Below are 23004 nucleotides of genomic sequence, written 5' to 3'. Positions count from 1 at the left end.
AAAATAAATAAATAAAATCTTTAAAAAAATTACCACTTTGGTAGTTCTTTAATAATGTATGCTGATATGACAGCTGGCAAAATATAATCTAACAAGACTGTTTCAAATGAAATTAAAGACAACAAAGTACTATTAGTAAGAGCCAACTTATAGAAAAATCCAAAGGAACATTTTGGCCAATCCCAATCACTAGACAACCAAATTATAACAGACACAAAAATAAACTTGAAATAGGTTAAAGGCTTAAATGTAAATCTTGACACTATAAAAATCCTAGAAATCATAGGCAATAAAATTTTGGACAATTTTTTCTGTTTAAATTTTTTATTGTTTACTGATTTTTATATAGATAGAGTACCACTGATTTGTTCTTTCTCTTATTTATGGTTTCACTGGTTGATTCTTGTATGTGCCCTGACTGGGAACTGAACCTGCAACCTTGGGATATGGAGACAATACTCTAACCAAGAGCTACCTGGCCAGGCTCAGACATTTATTGTAGCAATATTTTTACTGATGTTAGCTCCTCAGGCAAGGGAAAAGAAAAAAATTAAAAATGAGATCATCAAATTAAATAGTTTCTGCACAGCAAAGGAAACCATCAACAAAATGAAAACACAACCACTGAATGAGTGAACATAAAAGGGGTTGTGATCCAAATTTATAAAGAACTTAGAAAACTCAACACCAAAACTCAAACCAAAAAAGAAGGAAATCCAGTTTAAAAAATGGACAGAGTCCTGAATAGACAGTTCTCCAAAAAGGACATACAAATAGCCAACATTTGACATATGCTCCAGTCACTAATCATTACAGAAACTCAAAACCACAGTTATCACCTCACACCTACCATAAAGGCTATCATTAATAAATCAACAAACAGTAAGTGTTGGTGAGAATGTGGAGAAAAGGGAACCCTTGTGCAATGTTGGTGGGAATGCAGTCTGGTACAGGCACTGTGGAAACAATATGGAGTTTCCTAAAACAATTAAAAATGAAACTGCCTGTGACCCAGCAATTCCACTTGGGGGAATGTATCTGATACATACCACTATGTTCATCACATTATTTATAATAGCCAAGCAGATGAGTGAATAAAAAAGCTGTGGTACATTTACACAAAGTACTACTACCCAGCCATTAAAAAAAAGGAACTCTCACCTTTTGTGACATCATGGATGGCCCTGGAGATTATTATGCTAAGTGAAATAAGCCAGTCAGAGAATGACAAATACCATATGACTTACTTTATATGTGAAATCTAATAAACAAAATAAACTAACAAAATAGAAAGACTCACAGATATAGGGTGTGGACTCAGGCTGTCAGGGTGAGGTGGGTTGAGGAGCTGGGTGGAAAAGAAGGGATTAAGCAAAGCAAAACAAAACAAAAAAAAAGAAGAAAAAGAGAACTGACAGACAACAGTATGGTGATTATCAGAGGGAAAGTGGAGGCAGAAGTAGAAAAGAATAAAGGGGTGATAAATAGTGACAGGAGATTTGATTTTGGGTGGTGAATGCCTGATGCAATATACAGATGATGTGTTATAGAGTTGTACATTTGAAACCGGTATAATTTTATTAACCAATGTCACCCCAGTAAGTTTTTAAGAAGGACTTTAAAGTGTTAATTATAGTAGTGCTTGTATTAGGCAAAAATTCTAAAAGCTCAACCCCCCTTTGTTTAATGTATTTATGTAATATATGTAAGAGTAGCTAAATTATGAATTTTCATAACAAGGATAATGCAGAAAATATTAACTTCGGTAGTTTCTAAGCCTCTCGCATAATTAAATTTTTTGCATAAAATAAATAAATAGGGAAAAAACAAACTCTTTTTGCTAGTGTAACTAACTCGGTCTTGGATTCCTCATACTTTGTTAAACTAAATAGAGACAAAGGTAAACACAGCAGACGGTATTTCACATTCATACTGTGAAGAGAGTGAGTTTGGATTACACTAAGGATTAATAATAAATGAATCTGTTTTAGTGCAACAAATTCATTTCCAGACATTTTTTTCAAATGTAACTTATTGTTTCTTAGAGCAAAGTGAGATGCATGTAAACAGAGCCAACACACATCTGTCTCAATTCACATTCTTTCTGGGAGGCAGGGCAAATTCAAATGAACCTAAAGAGTATAACTGAAAAGAAACCTTACTGCTTGGTGAGGCAAATGGACTTATTTCTTTCAAAAGCACATGGGTAATGTGAATCTAAGTAGGAATATGGAAAAAGTTACTGTGTTAGTGCAGACTTTGGTCTCAGCTATTGCTTATTGTAGATAAATCAAATTTTGATGAACATAGTAAATATGTGTACCACTTAGGTATACACAATGAAATCAAGATCAGCTAGACACTGGGCTGATGGCATACTAAACTGACATAGAGTTTGGAGAGTAAGGTTGTCCAAGTAGGGTTTAATGTTAATTTCAAAGTCAGGATTAAGATTAGAGTCAGCTTTAAGGTCATTTCAAGGGGACCACATTTATAAGATGACTGTCAGTGACAAGATGAGGGTGAAGATTAGAGTCAACTTCAGTGTAAGATCAAGATTAAAATTAGACTGAGTTATTACTGGGATCATGGCCACTTATAAGGTTCCATTCAAGCTTATTTCAAGATAAAGCAGGTTGTTAGGATGATCATCAGCTTTAGGATGACAGTCAAGATCAGAAGTCTATTCCCATGTTACATTCAAGGTTAGAACCAGAAGAACAGATCACAGGTACAGTAGCCTGGTTATAGAGGTGAGCATCAGGCAGAGTCCATAAACCATGGCCCAGTCACTAGGCTCCAAGTTGGAGAGGACTCTGCTTCTCTAGAAGCCGAACATAATACCAATTAGACCCAACTGAGGGAGTGGAACAGAGGAGATTTAAACCACACATTCCTAGGTGGGATTGTAGTCATGAGCTTCTAAGAATGCCATTTTTAATGCACAAGTATGAGCCAAGAGCAGGTGCAATGTAAGAAACCAACTGAGGAGTCTGAGAACTGGAAATGTAGAAAGTGTAGCAAAGCAGAATCCAAAAGCTATGTCAACAGGACATTTCTGCAAAACCTATACCCACCCACTAACTGAAACTAATATTTTATAAATTAGTTCTAAGTGACATCTATTCACTTGCAGTTGGTTCCTTATATATACATTGGAATATAGGTCACCTGCTGCCAAATATTTCTCTCCTGTGAAAAATCAGAAATCCACAACTGTAATATCTAAGTACCAGCAACTACAATAATTAGAAAACAAAACAACACAAAGGCCACTCATAGGTTGTGTATGACCTATAGGTCACCAGCAGTTTGTGGTTGCTCCTCTAAAGGGACAATGTGTTCTCCATTCAGGGTTTCCACCTCCCCAATACCATACTTAGTTAAAAAGACATAAAACAAAAACAAACTAGGACAGATACTACAGAGCTGAATACGAGAAAGACTCCCGCCTAGAAGCACCACATGTGCCCAGTTACGGAGGGTTCTTTTGCTTAATAAAGCACTGGTTATGATTAGCTAACATGAGGTCTACTGAGCCAATGGTCTGGAAGAAGGAAAAAGGCAGATGATCTTTGCTCTTGTTACATTTTATTGGCATCACGTTCATCTCTTTACAGAAGAACTTGGCCTACACCCTAGAATGTAGACCTTCAGAAAAGAGGAAAGCGCTTCGTTAAACAAGCTACAATGCAGGGGCAGATCTTAGGAAGGGTGCAGAACTGCCAGGGTTCCATACCAAAGAAACAGGTTATTTAATAATGGGCAATACTAGAGAGCCTATGGGGAAAGGAAAAAAAGGTGTGCTAGCCTAAGGATACCACAACCCTGAAAGGAGTGCCTTCTAGAACAAAGGTAAAAATCTTGAGGACAGATCTGTTTCAGGAATTTCCTTTTCCTCTTATAAGTAGGATGCTGATCTAATGGGGAGTTTCCAAGTGTGGAACAAGAAAAAAATGGGGGGGTGATAAGTGAGAATTTTAACAACAGTCATCTATCCACTGCACACAGCACTATGTTATGCAAATCAACCTTTTGGAAAATTTCGATACAGAAGGGAACTAGACAGTTCTCCCCCTGGAGAAATGCAAAGCTTTTTGGCTCTTAAGTCTTTGATAAAAGGCATACATAATTTTTGTGTCTACTGTACAGAATACTGCCTCTAGCTGGATTTCTGAATTCTGAGTTGCTAACACTCTGCAATCCAGACAGGGTTCAACCCTCAATCTTACATGCCTGCACTACAGGACTTAAACACATAATCCAAGAATTTCTTACACTAATTTATACATTTTAATTGGTTGCATATATTAACATGTACTATAAGATTCTTTTCTAAGAAGCATTACATAATAAATGGATACTGTAAAAAGATCTGATTAGTTAAAAGTAACGAGCATTAACAGATACATACAAAACTCAGCCTGATCAGACTGGGTATGAGCCTGTAATGAAGCATAGGGCACCAGCCTTCCCAAGTGATAGCCTTCACAAGAGATTGGTGGGGTTGGGGCAAAAAGATCACAAGACCCTTAAAAAATTCAGATAACTAATTAGACACAGATTAACTGTAAACAGTTGCCTCTTCCTGGTGGGCAAAAATAATAAACTTCTGATGCCAACTCTACACCAGAACAATTTCTACAGCTGGCCCATCCTACTGCCACACGAGGGCTGATATAGTGGGTGGGCATACCCTGATGGACCCATCACATTCCTGGGCTGCTGGAGTCTGTCTGCTTGTGTAAGATCTGTGTGTGGAGGGGTAAGTGTGTTTGGTGGGGTTTCTTTTGGCAGCTGGATATGAAAAATCACTTTATGTTTTGTCTGAAAAAGGAGAGGAGGATTTGTGTTGGAAGGCCTAAGTGTGTTCTCGGTTTGTGAAGGGCTCTGTGCTCTGCTCACTCCCCATTCAGCAACTGCAACTTTCTGCCGAGGCTTTGGCCCGATCGTTCTTGTCCAGTTTGATGGGTTCAGGAAATTCATTGTACAGCTCCACCTCCGTTTCCTGGACAAGGAGAGAGACAAAAAGGTTTGTTACTCAGGGCATAGGGAAATCCCGTGGCACACTTCCACTCAGCCCTAGTGGGTAGTGAGTGGGGATAGACCTAGCAGTAAAGGGAAGGCTCTGGCAGAATCAACCCTCAAGGGCTGAGCAAGAGGAAGAAAGGTGTTATGGTAACTCCAGGACAATGTGAAGAGAAATTGAATATGAAGAGCAGCAACTGAAACTGAGCAATAAGGACAGAAGCTGACGCATGCTCTGTATCAGATGGCAATCTGGTGGCTTAGAGATGATAGCCAGCTCACAGATGCTTTCAGTATGGTCCACATAGTCACCAACACTTAAAAAAAGAAGTCAGACTTTACATGGCCTGGATTTTCGGCAACTCTCATCATTTCCAGAAAGCAAGAAGAGTGTTTCTGCCTCTCAGTTACAAAACATTCCTCTGGTCCTCATTTGCCACTCATTCTTCTGAACTTAGGGTCTATTTTCTTTCCCCCACCCCCAAAGATTTAGGAGAGTTTCATTTCCAAGTGCTGAATGCTTAGAAACCAGCTGTGGATGACTTTTATTACCATCTGTAGTAAGAGATCACAGGAGATAGGCTCTGGCAGTTTAGTGTAACTTTTAAAATTAACATTTTCCCATTGAGGAGTGGACTTCTATTTCCTGTACAAAATCAATTTATCACTTGGATACTGAGTACCTGATCTGTGTGTCAGGAACTGTTCTAGGATTTGCAGATTGAAGCAAATGTTTCTATTAATTAAAAGTTCTCTAGGAAGAATTATTCCATTCACAGCAGCTACAAAAGTAAAATCCTCTAGGAATAACACTTAAGAAAACTAGCTCCCCATCTCCATATGACACCCCCAACCCTTGTTAACCATTCTTCTACTCTTAATAGTTGCCCATTTTGGACATCTCATTTGATGGATATTTGGGCTATTTCCACTTTTTAGCTATTACAAATAATGCTGTTATAAACATTTGTGTACAAGTGTTTGTGTAAACCTGTTTTCGTGGGTACACACTTAGGAGTAGAGCTGTTGGGTCATGATTACTATGTTTAAATTTTTGAGGAACTGTTTGTTTTCCAAAGTGGCTCCACCACTTTACATGTCCACCAGCACCTGGGAATATATTTGCTATGAAAGGCAAAGGATCTTAAAATTATGAAGTTTTATTGAAGAATATAACACAAGACCTAAAATAACAGCTGTTACTGATCAAATGTTTGTATCCTTGTATCCTTCCAAAATTCATATGTTGAAGTTCTAATGCCACAGTGTGGCTATATTTGGATTAAGAAAGTAATTAAGGTTAACATGAAATCATAAGGGTGGGGCCCTGATCTGACATGATTAGTATATCCTTATAAGAGACAGCAGAGAGCTAGCAGTATCCTATCTCTCCCCAGCCTCTGCATTTCACACAGAGTAAAGGCCACATGAGGACACAGAAAGAAGCAGTGGTCTGCAAGACATGAGGAGAAACAGAATTTGCTGGCACCTTGATTATGAACTTCTGGCCTCTAAAACTGAGAGAAAATAAAATATTGTTGTTTAAGCTACCCAGTGTGTACTTTGTTATGGTTCCCGAAGAATACTAATACAATAGCTATAATGCGATTCCAATCAGAATCTCAATCAGGTTTTATTTTGGAGGGGGGTAAAAAAAGAAAAAGGTAGAACTAAAATAAAATTCTTAGTTTTAGTCTAAATGGAAGATAAACCAAAAAGTCAGTAAAAAAATATAAATAGGCCCTGACTAGGTGGCTCAGTTGGCTGGAGTACTGTCTTTTGAACTAAAAGGTTGCAGGTTTTGTCCCTGCTCGGGCACATATGGAAGGCAACCAATCGATGTTTCCTTCTCTCTGACGACTCTCTCTCTCTCTCTCTGGCCCCCTCCCCCCAAAATCAAAAAACATACCCTCACAGGAGTATATAAAATACACACACAGGAAGAGTGAGGGGAGACTTGGTCACATCATACTCTAAAGGTAGTCAAACCTATTCTAGGCCAGGAACAGATAAGCTACCAGGTAAGACTGGAAATAGATCCCAATATATACGAACATTTAATATAACAGAGTAATGTTTCAACCTGGTAGAAAAAATTACTTATTTAACAAACAGCTACAGTATTTGAAATAACTGTCTATCCCTCTGAAAGAAAAGCATGAGGCCTTATTTCCTGTCATAAACCAAAATAAATGCCTGAATTAGACAGCACATAATCTAGATCTAGGAAATGCAGAAATTTAAAATGGCATACCTGACTAAAAAATAACTTTTTTTACAGGATTTCATTTATTTTTAGAAAGAGGGGAAGGGAGGGCAAAAGAGAGGGAGAGAAACATAGATGTGTGAGGGAAACACTAATCAGTTTCCTCTCACACGCCCCCAACCGGGGATTCAGCCCACAACCCACGTGTGTGCCCTGACTGGGAATTGGTGAGCTTTCAGTTTGGGGATGATGTCCAACCAAATGAGCCACACTAGTCAGGGAAAATATACTTTTTTCTATGGCCAAAGGATATATATATATAAAGAGAGCAGCCATGGCCAGACACATCAGTTGGTTAGACCATCATCCCAATACCACAAGGTTGTAGGTTCTATCTCCAGTCAGTACATAGACAATAATCAACCAATAAATAAGTGGAAGAACAGCCCTGGCTGGTGTAGCTCAGTGGATTGAGCACAGGCCTGCGAACCAGAGGATCATGGTTCGATTCCCAGTCAGGGCACATGCTTGGGTTGCAGGCCGGTTCCCTGCAGGCCAACTCCCAGCAGGGGACACACAAAAGGCAACCATACATTGATGTTTCTCTCCTTCTCCCCTTCCCCTCTAAAGGTAAATAAATAAATTTAAAAATAAAATAAATAAGTGGAAGAACAAACCAATGTTTCTCTAAAAAAAAAAAATCAATGAAAAAATTTTGACATAAGACAGCAGAGTTAGAAAATCACTTGCAATACAGGTGAAGTTAATTTTAGTTCACAAAGAGCTCATAAGAACTGAGAGGTGTCCAGGCAAGTGCTATGTACTGGCTATCTACAGCAGAGAAAACTCAAAGATTGACAGAGTGTCAGCAGACTTACAGATGATGCCTACCACTTGTTGACAAGGAGTCAAGAGAAAGAAAACTTGCATTGCTGGTGGAATATAAAGTATTATTGCACTAGGGGAAAGTAATCTCGTATCATCTCTTAAAAACACACACACATTTCAATACAAGAATCTCACTCCTGAGAGGCTAGCTTATAGAAATAAAAGCGTTATTTTTAAATAAAGTGGCTATAGAGAGAGCAATATTCGAAGAGAAAAACTGCAAGGGTGATGGCAGTCAACTCCCCACACATATTTAGTTTTATACGCAATTATGAAAAACACACTAGGTGTGAGGGTGGGTTAAAGGCAGAGGGAAAGAGGAAGGCAAAAAGGACTTACCTCTACATCCTGGTCACTTCCTTCCCAATGTTTCTTAGTGGGGAATCTCCTGGAATTTGGGGTGGACCAATTCTTTGGCTAAGGTTGTCCCTTTTCATTAGAGAACACTTGGTGCAGCCCCCTTCCTTGAAACAACCCATTCCAAGTTTCTCCTGCCTACAGGTCCGGATGCGCTATCCCACTGAGAACCACCACCTTCTATACACTGTTTCCTGGAGCTAGCAGACCTGCTTGGCCCTTTACAATCACTATGTGCTCCCTGAAATGTTCTTTGCATTCCTGACAAGCACCTCACCTCTAAAACCTCCTCAACCCAAGTCTGACTACCACAGACGACTAACAATGCCTCATAACTTGCCTTAACTCACTGGCTCTGGCAGAGCTGCTAAGTCTAAAAAGCCTTCAACCCACACATGCCAACAAGTACCTTTCTGTGTTTGAACAACTGAGTGAGCACAAGAAAGAAAATACAGGAACATTTTAGTCCAGGAACACAGTTCCTAGAGCTTCTGGTTAATTTCCTGATGACAAAAGTATTAAGTCCATGTCATTTAATATGTACAACCTCTTTGCAAAGTTGGTATTCTCAGTTTTCAAATGAGGGGATAAAATCTTATGTGATTTAAAAAAAAAACAAAACCCTAGAGCTAATAATGGGTAGTAGAACTGAAATCAGAATTCAAGTTTATCCCTTTAATAAACAGAAGGAGCAATCTGACCAGGGACCTCCTAATGGCAGGATCTCCTTAGCATGCAAATAAAATAAGAACATGCCCAAACAAGGGCAGCCTCAGCTGAAGTCTTCACCGACCTGCATCGTTCAGTTTATTCACCAACAAGTTGAATTTCTAGCTTTAGCTGAATGTGCCATTATCTTCCCATATAAACATACAGGTTTTCTGGCTACATGGAAAACAAAGTCAGCCAGGAAAGAAAATTGAGAATAAGGAAACCAGGCAGGGGGTAGGTTGATGGTTAGTTACCACAGGGAGCCAGATAGCTGCCAGGGACCCACCTGTTTAAGTGCATTCCGTGCAATTGTCTGGAATGCCTGCTCCACGTTGATGGCCTCCTTGGCACTGGTCTCAAAGTAGGGAATGTTGTTTTTGCTGTAGCACCAGGCCTGTGCTCGTTTCGTGGCCACCTAGAACAGGAAGCAAGGTGCATGTGTGCTCATAACAGAAGCAGCTAGCCAGGCATATAAACCAGCCAGATTGGTGGCAGCGCAGGACCACCCTGGCACCAGAAACAGCTACCGAGAGGGAATGTGAGGCGCGGGGCAATGCTGTCTATAGGGATCCAGTGACAGTCTGAGAGGTACTAGGCTTTTGACAAGTTTGCACCATGCGTGAGCATAAGCTAATCATTCTTGGCTCAAGTTTGGAAAATATGCACAGACTATACAGTTTGTTCAAGAAATTTTTGTTGAAAAATATGATCCTACAATAGAAGATTCTTATAGAAAGGTTGAAATAGAGGCACAACAGTGTATGCTTGAAACCTTGGATACTGCAGGAAGAGAACTATTTACAGCAATGAGAGATCTGTACATGAAAAGTGGACAAGACTTTGCATTAGTTTATTCCGTAACAGCAGAGTCCACATTTAATGATTTTCAAGGTTTGAGAGTACAGATTCTTCAAGTTAAAGACACTGATGATGGTCCAACAATTCTGACTGGTAGTAAGTGTAACTTGGAAGGTGAGAGTTGTAGGAAAGGAACAAGGTCAAAATCTAGCAAGACAATGGAACAACTGTGCATTCTTAGAATCTGCTACAAAATAAAAAATAAATGTTAATGAGATCTTTTATGACTTAGTATGTCAAATCACCAGAAAAACTCCAGTACCTGGGAAGGCCTGCAAAGTCGTGTCAGCTGCTTTAATATACTAAATGCATTGTGGCTCTGAGCCAGGGCTGAAAAACTGTTGCCCAATTCAACAGTTGCCAGTATTACAACTTTGTTAAACCTACCAACATCTTAAATGGACTTTCTGTGATAGTACCCTGTAAGAGGCAGATGAAAGGCACTACATCAAGTTGTATACATTCTAATCACTTTCCAGTATCAGAAGAGAGAATTTTACTTATATAATAGTCCTAGAGTATGCAGCTGGTAAAACCAGAGTCTACAATCCAGTATTCCTGCTAAGAGACATTTTCACCCACCACTGCTATACAAGTATGAAAATGGTATACTGTATACGTTAACATGCCCCATACTTTGTATTGGAGAGTAAAATAATGTAAATCACTATTCTGAATAAAGCGCCATTATTTTAGAATAAAAAAGGAAGTCCAAGGAGCTCCTATACAGAAAACTACTCCAGATAACTTCACTTCTTTGATACTTGTAGCTTACCGCAATGTTTTTAAAAGAAAACCAAGGTCACTATAATTGTATTATACAAATAAGCACTTTAACACAGCTATAGTTTTTTTAATTTTTAAAAAACCTGTGGAGACAGTGATCTTGTCTTTAAAACAGGATAGTCCTGTCAGTATAGCGACTTAAAGATATTGCCTGTAATACCTGTTGGGAAAGAAATGTGCAGATTTTCCAAATCTATTATGTTTGCTTTTTTAATCCACTGAGCCACACCAGCCAGGGCTTATGTTTGCTTTTTTATTTACATACGGAAGTGTTTATAGTTGTATGTACAGTGGGGGTCTATAAAAAGTTGAAAATAATAGTATTTTCAAACAATTTTTAAATTGATTTAACAATTTTCATAAATCATTTTCAGGCTTCTGCAGTTGTAGATTCTCACTGTGAATCCCTTGCTTGCTCATACATAAGTATATTTGAAATACCAAATATATACATGTAGTATTTTCGTCTGTTGTTTCACATGTGTACTGTTTCAGCTGAGATGTTAAATGGTGGATGAGTACTGTGGATGTGAAAGTGGGAAGTAATTTTAATCATCTGGAATTGGTCACAATGAGTAAGTTGCAGTAACTATGGCTGTTTTATTTAATAATCCAACAGGGACCCATGGTATTTAAACTGACCAACCTAATGTTACAACTACTTAGACATGACCAAATGTAAAATAAAAACCCTAATTAAAGTGGTGCAATTTTATATTACTTAGCATCAATAGTTCAATGAATTTGGATTGCCATGCAAGGGTTTACATTATTTAAAAAAAAAAAAAAAAGCATAAGCTAACACTGACTCAATCCTTCCCAGGAAGAATTACTGTCCCTAGTACACACATAGTGCAAGTGAGGAAACAGACTTCAGGGATGAGGGTATGCAGCAGGTAGGGGATAGGGAGAGACCTGCAGACCTGTCCAAGGTATTGGACAAATACAACAATTCTAGTTGTACCCTGCTGGCTATGCAGGGTACAACTAGAATTCACACCCGAAGTTCATTCACTGTCTACAACCCACAGCTTTTGACCCTCAGCTACACATAAAGCAGCTTGTGAAGAGAATAAGAAGCTAGCCAGGAAGAAATGAATTGCCGCTCCCAGGACCTCAGAGGTCCCAGGGTAGGAAGTGCCCGACAACTTAGTCTTAGGGTTTGCTGTCTCTTCCCCATTACTGTTAATGTTAGATCACCTGCAGTGCCAAAGAATTCTGCAGCTCAACAACACCCTCACACATCCTAATTCCTTCCCCTACCCCAGCCCATTTTCAGGTACAAGAGCAGGACTAAGTCACTTAGGAAAGACAGAAAAAGAGATCAATGGTCAGAAATAAACCTAGCTATAATTAAGGAACAGTCTATGTTCCCAAAAGAAATGCATATGAAAGTAAAAAAAAAAGAGTAATTTTACTCAAAGCAATCTTCTGCACCATATAGGCAGCTCCTTTGAGGCACTGGGAGAGCACTTGAGAATGATAAAATCTAACTCCCTCCATTCAGGTGCAGAAAGGGAACTGAGGCTCAGTAGGCAAAGGCAACAAACAGCTCAATATCAGAACCAGCTGGGGATAGGTTAGGGATTTAAGCCAGGTCTCCTGGACCCTGGTCTTTAAAGGCTGCTGGCCTAAAGGTAGTTCACACTCCCATTTGTACCTTCTAGAGCTATTCTGGGCTTAGCACAGAACCCTTCAAATTCACATAGTAACTTAGAAATAGGTGTCTCATAGGAGAGGAAAATAACAATGGGACAACTAGAAAGCCACCATTTCCCAAACTCCTCCTGGGTGCCAGGGTTTTCATGTGCACTGTTATCTGATCCCAGAGTGTTCTCATTATATGAATGAAGATTCAGATTCTAAGAAATAGTCCCAAATTAAATGTGCATGAGCCAGGTCTTAAATTCAGTTCCAACTTTAAATCTAAAAGACCAAAATGCAAAAATACAACAAGGCCTCAAGTCAAATTGTTTCACTGGGATAGACCAACAGGGGTGCCCAGTACAGGCAGTACCACAGAATGAACTTGTTGCTTTGCTGGCATGACTTTAAAGGGAATATCCCTACAGACATCAATGATTCTGTTTTACCACAGGGGAAAGCCAAGATGGTATGCCTTTACTAATTTAGAGCAAGACCCCATTTCTAAAGGCTGAACAGGTAACTTATTAGCTAGCTATTCCCCTACTCTCAATATGTGAGCACAGAGACATACTGTATTGGTATTGGTCCCGAGGCATGTGGCTTTATACCAATCAAAGCTAAAAATAGCACTTGTCATCTCAAACTTAGCTGTCACTTTTAAAAGGACTTTTTCTATGATTCAATAGCAATAACCTACATGAGGGTAGGTTTATAAGCATCCACATCTATGATTCCCATCATCTTTAGCACTTACTTGTCTATTTTCAAGGTCAATCTTGTTTCCCAACACCACGAAAGGAAAGTTTTCAGGATCTCGAGGACTGGCCTGGATGAGAAACTCATCTCTCCAACTATCAAGGGTTTTGAATGTGTTGGGGGCAGTCACATCAAATACCAGAACACAGCAGTCTGCACCTCTGTAGAAGGCCACACCAAGAGATTGGAACCGTTCCTGTCCTGCTGTGTCCCAGATCTGTGAGAGACAAAAACATTTATTCCTTTGGGTCAGAGCATGCCAGAGGAAATGAGATGGATTATGGGGCCATTCAAAGATAAGTGACTTCAGAATTCAGGAAACATATTTCACCAGAGTATCCAAAACAACCCTGACAAATAGCATATGTGTGAGTGCATGCCTCTATGAGGGGTGATACTGAGTATTAACTCTGGAGTGCTAAAAAAATTTAAATCTTGATCCAGGTGGTGGTCATACAGTATATATTTATATAAAATTCACACTATAAACTTAACATTTACATACTCTGAACTTTCTGGGAGGGGGTTATGGAAATATAGGGAGCGGATTTCTCACCAGATTGTATATATTTATCTATACATTTTACAGTATATAGTTCACTCCCCACAACTAGTATGTTCCATTTACACCTCAATTTAAAAAACAAAGCAAAACAAAAACCCTGACACAGAGATAAAGCAAAAGACAACAGGGACGCATTCTAGAGTACAGATGAAAGTCAGCTTTTAAACAAAAGAGCAGATACTAGTGACCAGCTCAAAAAACTTCATCTCATTCACTGCCATCCAAGGTTTAAGAGCAAGGGTGGATTTCCTCACTGCCCTAGATCTCTAACAGGGTCACGCTGGTGAGCCTGGAGAGGTGACTGTCTGGATGGCTGGAAATGGCAGCATTAAAACCCTCAAGCAAGTCCTGGCTGGATGGCTCAGTTGGTTGGCTGGAGTGTTGTCCCATAAATCAAAGGGTCGAGGGTTCAATTCCCAATCAGGGCACATGCTTACACTGCAGGCTCGGTCCTGGTTGGAGCACACGCGAGAGGCAAACAATTGACATTTCTCTCCCTCTCTTCCTCTCTCTAAAATCAATGAGCATGTCCTGAGGTGAGAGTTAAAGAAAAAAAAAAGACTCTCCAAGATGATTCAATAAAGTAACATGAACTCTGGCTGGTAAGGCTCAATGGACTGAGTGCTAGCCTGCAAACCAAAGGGATGCTGGTTCGATTCTCAGTCAGGGTACACGCCTGGGTTAACGGGGCCAGGTCCGCAGCAGGGGGCATGTGTGAAGCAACCATATATTAATGTTTCTCTCCCTCTTTCTCCCTCTCTCTGAAAATACATACATAAAATATTAAAAATAAAATACAGCAACATGACTAGACAGGCTGAGCTCTCCCTCACAGATGGCCAAAAACAGCCCAGGCTAACTGCAGGTTGGAAGGGGTGTCAGTGCTGGGTAGATCATACCTCAGCTTTCTTTCGAATAATAATTCCCAGGAACCCAAAGGTTACTCCTCTGAGGGCAGCTCTAAGAAGCCCACTTCAGCCTTTTCCTCTGATGTACGTGGCCCTCCACAATCAGTACATGACAATGTGGTTGACCATACCCTTGGCGACACTTCTGATGGCAGCAGGAAGCCTGACCCTGGCAACCCACTCCATTCCCAAGTAACTCCAACCAATACACACACTACTTAGTCTGAGAAGAACCTTTTTAAAATAGGACATGTCCTTGCAGCCATAGGGATTGGCCCTAATTGCAGTACTGAAGTTAGGAGGCTGTTACATAAATGTCTGCATGTGGCATATAGCTCAAAACACTGGGTACAGAAAGCAACCACTCAAACAACCAGAAGGATGTGATGATGGATTACATATACTGTATTTTTTCGGACTATAAGACGCAACCCCCCCCCCCCCNCCCCCCCCCCCCCCCCCCCCCCCCCCCCCCCCGGAAAATGAGGTGCAGTGGAGCAGAGTCGCAGGAGGTAGGGGCCTCCTACTTTTTTTCCTACTCTAAAACCTAGGTGCATCTTATTGTCTGAAGAACACAGTAAGTTTACAAGACAATGAAGACAAATTCAAATCTAATTATTCTACAGGGGAGTAAATGCTGCCTGTGCCTAATAATAAGCAAAGCACATACAGAGTAGGCAAAATAGGATCTCTATTGACAGTAAGATAACCACAAGAGGGACTGCCAGTGATATTTGCCCTTGTGGTTTTCTGGTTTTTCAACATTCTACACTGAATATGTAGCTCTTATGGTAGCAAAGTGAACTTTTTCTCATAAAAGGGGACAGGTGGAAGGAAATAAGGAAAGCAGAAAGAAACAACTACTGCTATAAAGAGAAAATAGGAAAGAAAAATTTGAATCTAGGCATGGGCAAATTTAATAAAATATTTTTCATTAGAGAAATAACACTATTATGTAATTTGGATGAGCAAAAGAAAAAATACTCAAAACATTTGGCATCTTCCCAGAGACCATCTTCACTAGCTCGTCTTACTCTATGTACACTGTAGGGTTTTACATAGCTGAAACCTTACACATCACTCTGCATGCTCTCTCATTACCATTCCTTTGCCCTGCAAAACAACAAAGCTTTGGCCCTGGCAACAACTCACATCTTTACTGTTGCTCAACAAACTAGGGAAACAAACTCAGTGAACAACTTCATTCCTGTTTTTTTACAAAAACAGTGCTGCCAATTTCCCACAGTTATAAGTAACTCCATAAGCATTAACACGCAGAGCCTTTTCTGGATTTCAGATTGCTTCTTTAGGATAGAGTCCCAAGAGGAGAACTATTGACAGAACTCTTGGTGGGAAGCACAGCGTATTAAGAACTCAGATGCATAGAGAAGGCAAAGTAAGGAATTTACTTTTTAAAAGCTAGGAAGTTGTGGAGGGGGGTTCTTCTTAGCAAGTTTCCAAAAATAATTTAACTTCAAATTTAGAAGTGTTCTATGGCTAAATTTTATCTTTTTAAATTTTGAATATTTTAACTGAAACATTTTATTATTTTATATTAAATATACACCTAGTACTCTTAATGCAATACTAACAATGCCATTATAACACTAGTTTTTAAAAAATAAAACGGTTAACTATTCCTCATAGCATTCCCTTTCCTTCCTCCACAGAAGTAAATAGCTCTTGAAGATTTGCCTTACATAAATAGTACGATCCTGTACATCTTTTTGCAACTTGTTTTTCTTCTTTTCCAGAAGTTAACAACTATGTAGTATCCCACTGCCTTAACATACCACACTTCATTACCTAATCATGTTATTTGCAAGGCTGCAATGAGCATTCTTACTTACTACACTTCTCTTCTTTTGACCACATGTAAGTTTCTCTAGAATTGGTAGATTGCATATGCTCAACAATGGATAGTAAATTAGTAGTCTCTATATGAAAAAGCTGCACTAATATAATACATTCCTAATACCAGCTTGAAAATATTCTACCTAATTCCTAGCAAAAGCTGATTTTCAGTCTTTTTCCCATAATTGTACACTTATACTTACATGCTTAAATAACTTTACAGTAAAATGTAACAAATCACTGTTAAAATACAATAAAGAGTACTCGTGTTGTACATTTCAGTAACTTTGGTGAGTCACAGTCTGAATATTTTTGAATTCTGCTTCTAAGGATGTCATAACATCCTTATAGTTCCGTTGATGATTATATAGTACTTATTGCTGCTTAGGATCAACAACTTCAAATGACACTTTACACTGAAATGAGATATTTACAGAATTTTATTTTATGTTAAGTTTAATTTTAGTCCCAGAGAAGGTAATGCTGCCTTGAAGGCTTGGACTAGCCCTGGCTGGTGTAGCCCAGTGGATTGAGCGCGGGCCTGCAAACCAGAGGATTGCATTTTGATTCCTAGTCAGGGCACATGCCTGAGTTGCAGGCCGGTTCCCAGCAGGGGACACAAGAGAGACAACCATACATTAATATTTCTCTCCCTCTCTCCTTCCCTTCCCGTCTAAAGATAAATAAATTTTTAAAAGTCACCAAAAAAAGGCTTAGACCAGCTTTTTTTCCCCTCTTGGTCTAGGAAGTTCATTTAACAAGGGATACAAAACAACAGTGCTTTTGTCTGTGATATTCCATATGAAATCATTTCCAACCAGCATTTTTGTCAATTTTCAAGTTTGCTAAGTCCAAATGGCCATCCTTGATATATGACACTTGCATAGCCTTATTTTTTCAACAGGCTATAGGCCCTCCATGTCATTAAATCTAATGCTCATGACACAAGAGCCAGTTGGATCAACCCCACCCCCCCCGCCCCTTAATCTTGTCCAGAGGGCCAGTTGGGGGTTGCTGTAGTCCTTCTGTCATTTCTCTGGGCCAGTACAAATGCATCATGGTCTCACAGCATAGCATGCACTTGGAATCTGCCTTGTCAGGGCTGACATCACTGATGTAGTCAATGATCCATTTTATTAAACACTATTCAATCAGACAAAGTATCTGGAGTCACAACAAGACCATGGGAATTTCTTTAAGTACACAACAGCAGGGAAATTTTTCCAACTACACCATTTGAGAGGGTGAGAGGGAGGGAAGGGGGAAGGGAGAAACAGAGCAAGCTTACCCCCTGCCTAAGGCAGCACTAACCTGCCCCATCAGCCTTTTAAATCTGCAGCTGCCTGAAGTCAAGCCACTGGATATTAAGGTTTCTTCTGAGAGTTGCCTGTTGATATCTGTCCATTGGATACTATTATGCATTATCCACATCTCCCCCTGGACTATGCTTTATTATTTTAATTCTTGGAATCTTGTTAATCGGATGTTTTATTTAAAATGCAGACTCCTACCCAATCGTTACGACTTGTGCTTTCTCTATTTTAAAATCCTAAGGTAAAAAAAAAACCTCTTCATTTTTTAAATTTTTGATTTTGTCTTTTTGCTATCCAGGTCTTCAACCCTCCGGCTATTCCCCACCTAAATGGAAAGCCACTGATTCAACTTTGTTGACTGTGTAACTTCTTCTCCATTCCCTAGCCTTCTTCAAAGTCCACTTTATACTCAATGTCCAGTTAGGTGTGCCCTCTGCTCCCTTGATCTGTATACCTATGACAATATCATACCATTTAAATTATTATGGGTTCATAGCAAATTACCTTTAAATTGTTCATGATACTTGACTCCATCTAATGTTTACTACTGATTGATTTCTAGCTTCTTCCAAAATAACATAAGAATTAAAAACCCAACAACAGTCACTAATCTTTCTCTACACATTTAAATTACACAGTTCAAATCCTAGTTTCCTTATACTAATTTGGACGTTACACGCTCTTAATATTAGGGTCACAATTCTAAAAATAGACACAGGCATACTACTCAAGTTTATCTCACACGCATACTACTCAGGTTTATCTTATCTCAGACCTTTTTTTAATCTTTTTTTTAAAGATTGTATTTATTTATCTTTAGATGGGAAGGGAAGGAGAGAGGGAGAGAAATATCAATGTATGTTTGCCTCTTGTGCATCCCCTGCTGGGAACTGGCCTGCAACCCAGGCATGTGCCCTGACTGGGAATCAAACCGTGGTCCTTTGGTTCGCAGGCCCGTGCTCAATCCACTGAGCTACACCAGCCAGGAGGATTATCTTTTATTGTAAGCTGCTAAAAGTCCTTGAAAAATATGAGGATTTCTCAAGACCTAGGATGATGATGCCTTTGTATAGAGATGATGATTTTCATTCAGTTCTAGTCTTTTAAATTGGCTGCAAAAGCACAAGGGCCAGCGTTTTGTTTCAATCTCTCAGGAACACTTTCTCTTTTCCACTCTTTCCTAACTTCACTCAGTGCCCTGTCATTCTCCAGACGTATTTACTCTGGAGGCACAGCATTCCAGGATCCCAGATTAGCAGTGTATGTAGGTGACTAGTATAATGGCCACCAATCCTGAAGGGGCTAAGTTCTGACTTCTGAATCAGCCCATATGACTATCAAAACCACAGCCTACTTCTCCAGGTCTGTTTCTCCTGGTACACGAAGCAACATATACATGTAAAATCTTTGGGTGGTACTTTACCCCTAATACTTCTAAGGTATTCCATTCCTTTTTGCCTTCTGTTGTTGGTGAGAACTTATCTATTTAACTATTGTTCCTTTATAAGTAATCTGTCTTTTCTCTCTAGTTGCTCTCATGATTTTGCTTTTTGATAATCTGCAATTTGGAGTTTTCTTCAAGGTAATCTGCTCATCTCTTACAGTTTACTCTTTTTACTTCCTGAAGTGCTAAGTTTTCCATATCCTCATTTTTTAATAGTATCTCTTTTCATTATGGTTTCTATTCCTTTTTCAAAAGTCTCTGGTCATTGCAAACATATTTTGTGGTACATTACTTCCTCAGGTAGCTATGAGCTCATCTTCTGCCCATGGGTTATAAGTGTCCCTTATAGGGTAGTCTTATTTTTGTTGTTTTTTTTCAGGAGTGACATGGTTTATTTTAAAGTCTTCCAGACAAAGACTTCTGTGTAGAGTATAAATTCAGAATACACATACGAACACAGTGAGACTGAGGTTCTCCAAAAAGGATGCAAAGCCCCAAGCCAATACTTCACACACAAACTTTGTCACTTTCTTTGGTTGAGGTATTTGGTCTTGATTTTTTTACATCCTTCCAAGATCCTAGACAAATATGTACATGTGCATGTGTATCCAAGGGGATTCTCAGTTCTAGCTCCCCCACCTTGTGCAGGCACATCTCCTGTCTCTGCAAACTGATAAAACTCTAGTACTTGTTATAAATTTGCAAATCACCATGGCAGGTGCCCCTGAGTTTAACACTAACATTCAGTTCCCTTTTCTTTCCTGTAATCTGGAAATGTCCTTTTCTCAAGCTCCGCCTCTTTAAACGTTAGTTATATTTTGAACATTTATGTGTGCATGTGGGGGGGAGGTCAGGAAGGGAGATCCAGAATAACTGTGTCCTGAATGTGTGTAAGTCAAGAAAGTGTCAGGTCATTTCCCTCTGGGAGGATGTCACAGCAGGAGATGAACACATGGTAAAAACTTCTACCTGTAATCTGTATCATTCAAACATTTCAGTGCATCTGGTGCTTGCTTGGACTACAATGGAGTAAGAATTATATTTGTATCTGGAGACAGTCACCCAGGGACATCATTTTAATATGAAAGGTGCATATGTGACAAAGGGGCCTCAATGGAAGCAGAGTCACATGCACGTTATTAGGAAGAACTGGCAGGAGTGAAGAATATTTTGTAGCCAGAAAGTGAAGGCTTTCAAAAAGCCATATAAGGAATCTGTATTTTATCCTGTTGAAAGGGAAGTCCCTGAAAAATTAAGTTGATACACGGGTGGGGGACTGGATTAACAGAAAGACAACTTTGAGAGCCTACCCAACAGATAGGCTACATTAAAAGAGCCAGAAAAATAACGAAACTATTTCATGACTGCTGTAAGAACTCAGGAGAGACACAAAGATTGGGGGCGGAGGGGGGTGGGGGGGTGGCGGCGCTTAAAGCACTAGGTGAGGATACTAAGAAAAATAAAAGTTAGACATTCTGGACAAGAAGTCCAGAGTTAGACAAGAAGGCACCTATCGGTTGCTAAATTTAGCAAACACAACAAAACAAACAGAAAACAGAGTCCACTTAAATTTTTAGTGTGTCTCACACTGTATTTGGAACATACTTCATTTGATGTCTTGTATTTTATATGGCAATTCTACATGTAGCCAACCATCCATGAAAATAAAAGCAAGATCTGCGAAGAGGGAGGGAAAGGAGTAAACATGAAATAAAGGGTTAGGACTCAATGAGCTAACAAGGCTTGGCTGGCCAAATTGAGACGTGCTTACCTGCATTGTAACTAGTCTGTCATCCACCATCACCTCCTTTGTCAGAAAGTCTGCTCCTATTGTGGCTTTGTACTGATTACTGAATTTCTTGTTCACATACTGGTTCATGAGTGATGTCTTACCGACTCTGAAATTGGAGAAAAACCACAAGTATAAAGCAACTAAGAAGGGAGTGAAACTGATTCCGATACTTGCAACTGTGAAGGTACAAGCCTGTTGTGAGGAATGAGGAACTGGGTTCACAACAAAGGACTGACAGAAGAATTCCCAGCATTACTCATCTGAGGTTGTACTTTTCTCTTGGGATAAAAACTCAGAATACATATATGGACCAGATGTTAAAAAATGCTTGTAAATTTTGGTACAGGAAACTCAGTAGGTAGAATTTTTTTTTCCTTCCAGAAAAATGACAGCAAATACTCTCCAAAAATATCTCTGCTCTCTTGGGGGTTTCTCTATTTAGTGGTTACTATTCAGTTCAAGAAAGAAATACCAAGAGAAAGCCACTGGCTTCGAGCGATATATATAGAATTCAGCCAACCCATTGCTTCAAAGTTTCAAATTTAAAACAGAAAAAAACACCAATGTTTCACCATACCAGAATCTACCTCACAAGTATGCTTCTCCAAGAGATGTTTTTCAGTAAGAAAATTAAGCAAGAGACCATGTGTGATTTTTCTGGTGATAAGTTTAGTTCTGGGTAGTCTGAATATAATGCCAAAGCCTTCCTTATAGCCAATAACATCGCCTTTCTTTCCCACAAAGGAGCATACTTGTTTTCATATGCAGATGACCTGAAAGTATAGATACGTCTAAGGCAGTGTTCTCCAACACAGGCCATGTGACTCAGAATTTCCAGAGAAGCAGTTGAGAAATCTATAATTGAACAAAGGCCTCGTAATTCTTTTCCAGCAGGTCTGGGTTAACACAGGCCTAAAAGCAGTACCTTTCAATCCTGATGACACACCAGAAACCCCAGAAAGTAGGTGTGTATGAGTAGAAGAGAGAGGAGGGAGGGAGAGAAAGAGTGAGAAAAAATGAGAATGAGCATTGCCAACTAGGTTTAGCCCACTGGTCTGGGGAAATGCTCACTTTTAACAGACTCCTCAGGTGATTTAAAAAACAGCCAGGGTAGAAAAAACGCTGCCTTTCTAAAGGAAGGGCAGGTATCTTTGGAATGAGGAGGATACCTACATTTATTTTTTTTTAATTTTATTTTTAAAATATGTAGCCTCCAGTAACCCTAAACTTATGCACTTATGAAAGTCACTTCAGAAACCAAATCTAAAAAGCCACCCACAGAATCTTAGCAGCTACTAAAGAGTAAGTTAGTGGTAGATCTCAGATCAGACTAGTCCCAGCTTCTTTCAAATACAGGCCTAAAGCAGATATAGTTTTAGACACAACATACCCCAAACTGCACAACATACTACAAACCCGTATCTGGCAGGCACAATACCAATAGCAACAAGTCTACATAAACAGGAGTCCCTAGTCTAACCAGCTTAAAAAAGAAGGATTCCAAGAAATTATTAGCTGAGTTCAAATAGCCACCCTATTCACCAAATCATGCCAAAAATCAGAGAAAATAGGGTTATACAGTGTAACAAGGAGTAATTCAAATTTCTGCTGTGCCCCCAAATAGCAGGGAGACCCAGGGCCCTAATGTCTCCACAATTAGAGAAGCGGCAAATACCAGCATGGAGGGCATGGGTTCCAAGGAGGTGAAGGTTTTAAAGCCAATTTGTTAGCTCAAACTTTTGAGACACACTTACCCAGAATCTCCCAGGATGATAACTTTCAGCAACACTTTCTTCCTAGAGGTCATCCTTCAAACTAAAAGAAGAAAGAAGAAAGCACTGTAAGGAGGATGGAAACACCAAGGCAAACCACTTTCTGAGGCACAAACATC

At 39.5% G+C, this 23004-nt stretch overlaps 1 protein-coding gene and 1 pseudogene across 1 annotated transcript in view; one reads left to right on the top strand and one right to left on the bottom strand.

The window, feature by feature from the left end:
- Positions 1-3571: 3571 nt before the first annotated feature.
- The window catches only part of RAB7A (RAB7A, member RAS oncogene family), a 107587-nt gene continuing 88154 nt past the window's right edge, over positions 3572-23004 (bottom strand). Inside the window, exons 2-6 of the mRNA XM_037033739.1 lie at positions 22868-22928; positions 21093-21219; positions 13236-13454; positions 9477-9605; positions 3572-5008 (exon numbers count right to left, since the gene is read on the bottom strand). Of these exons, the coding sequence (XP_036889634.1) occupies positions 4913-5008; positions 9477-9605; positions 13236-13454; positions 21093-21219; positions 22868-22920 (624 nt within the window). The 5' untranslated portion in view covers positions 22921-22928 and the 3' untranslated portion in view covers positions 3572-4912. The remainder of the gene's footprint in view (positions 5009-9476; positions 9606-13235; positions 13455-21092; positions 21220-22867; positions 22929-23004) is intronic.
- LOC118978331 (ras-related protein Rap-1b-like) lies at positions 9806-10620 on the top strand (annotated as a pseudogene).

The sequence above is a fragment of the Sturnira hondurensis genome, unplaced genomic scaffold (genome assembly GCF_014824575.4).
Source record: "Sturnira hondurensis isolate 20B ecotype Veracruz unplaced genomic scaffold, ASM1482457v3 Scaffold0021778, whole genome shotgun sequence".
In the NCBI taxonomy this organism is placed as follows: Eukaryota; Metazoa; Chordata; class Mammalia; order Chiroptera; family Phyllostomidae; genus Sturnira; species Sturnira hondurensis.
This window is presented reverse-complemented; position numbering and strand designations above follow the sequence as displayed.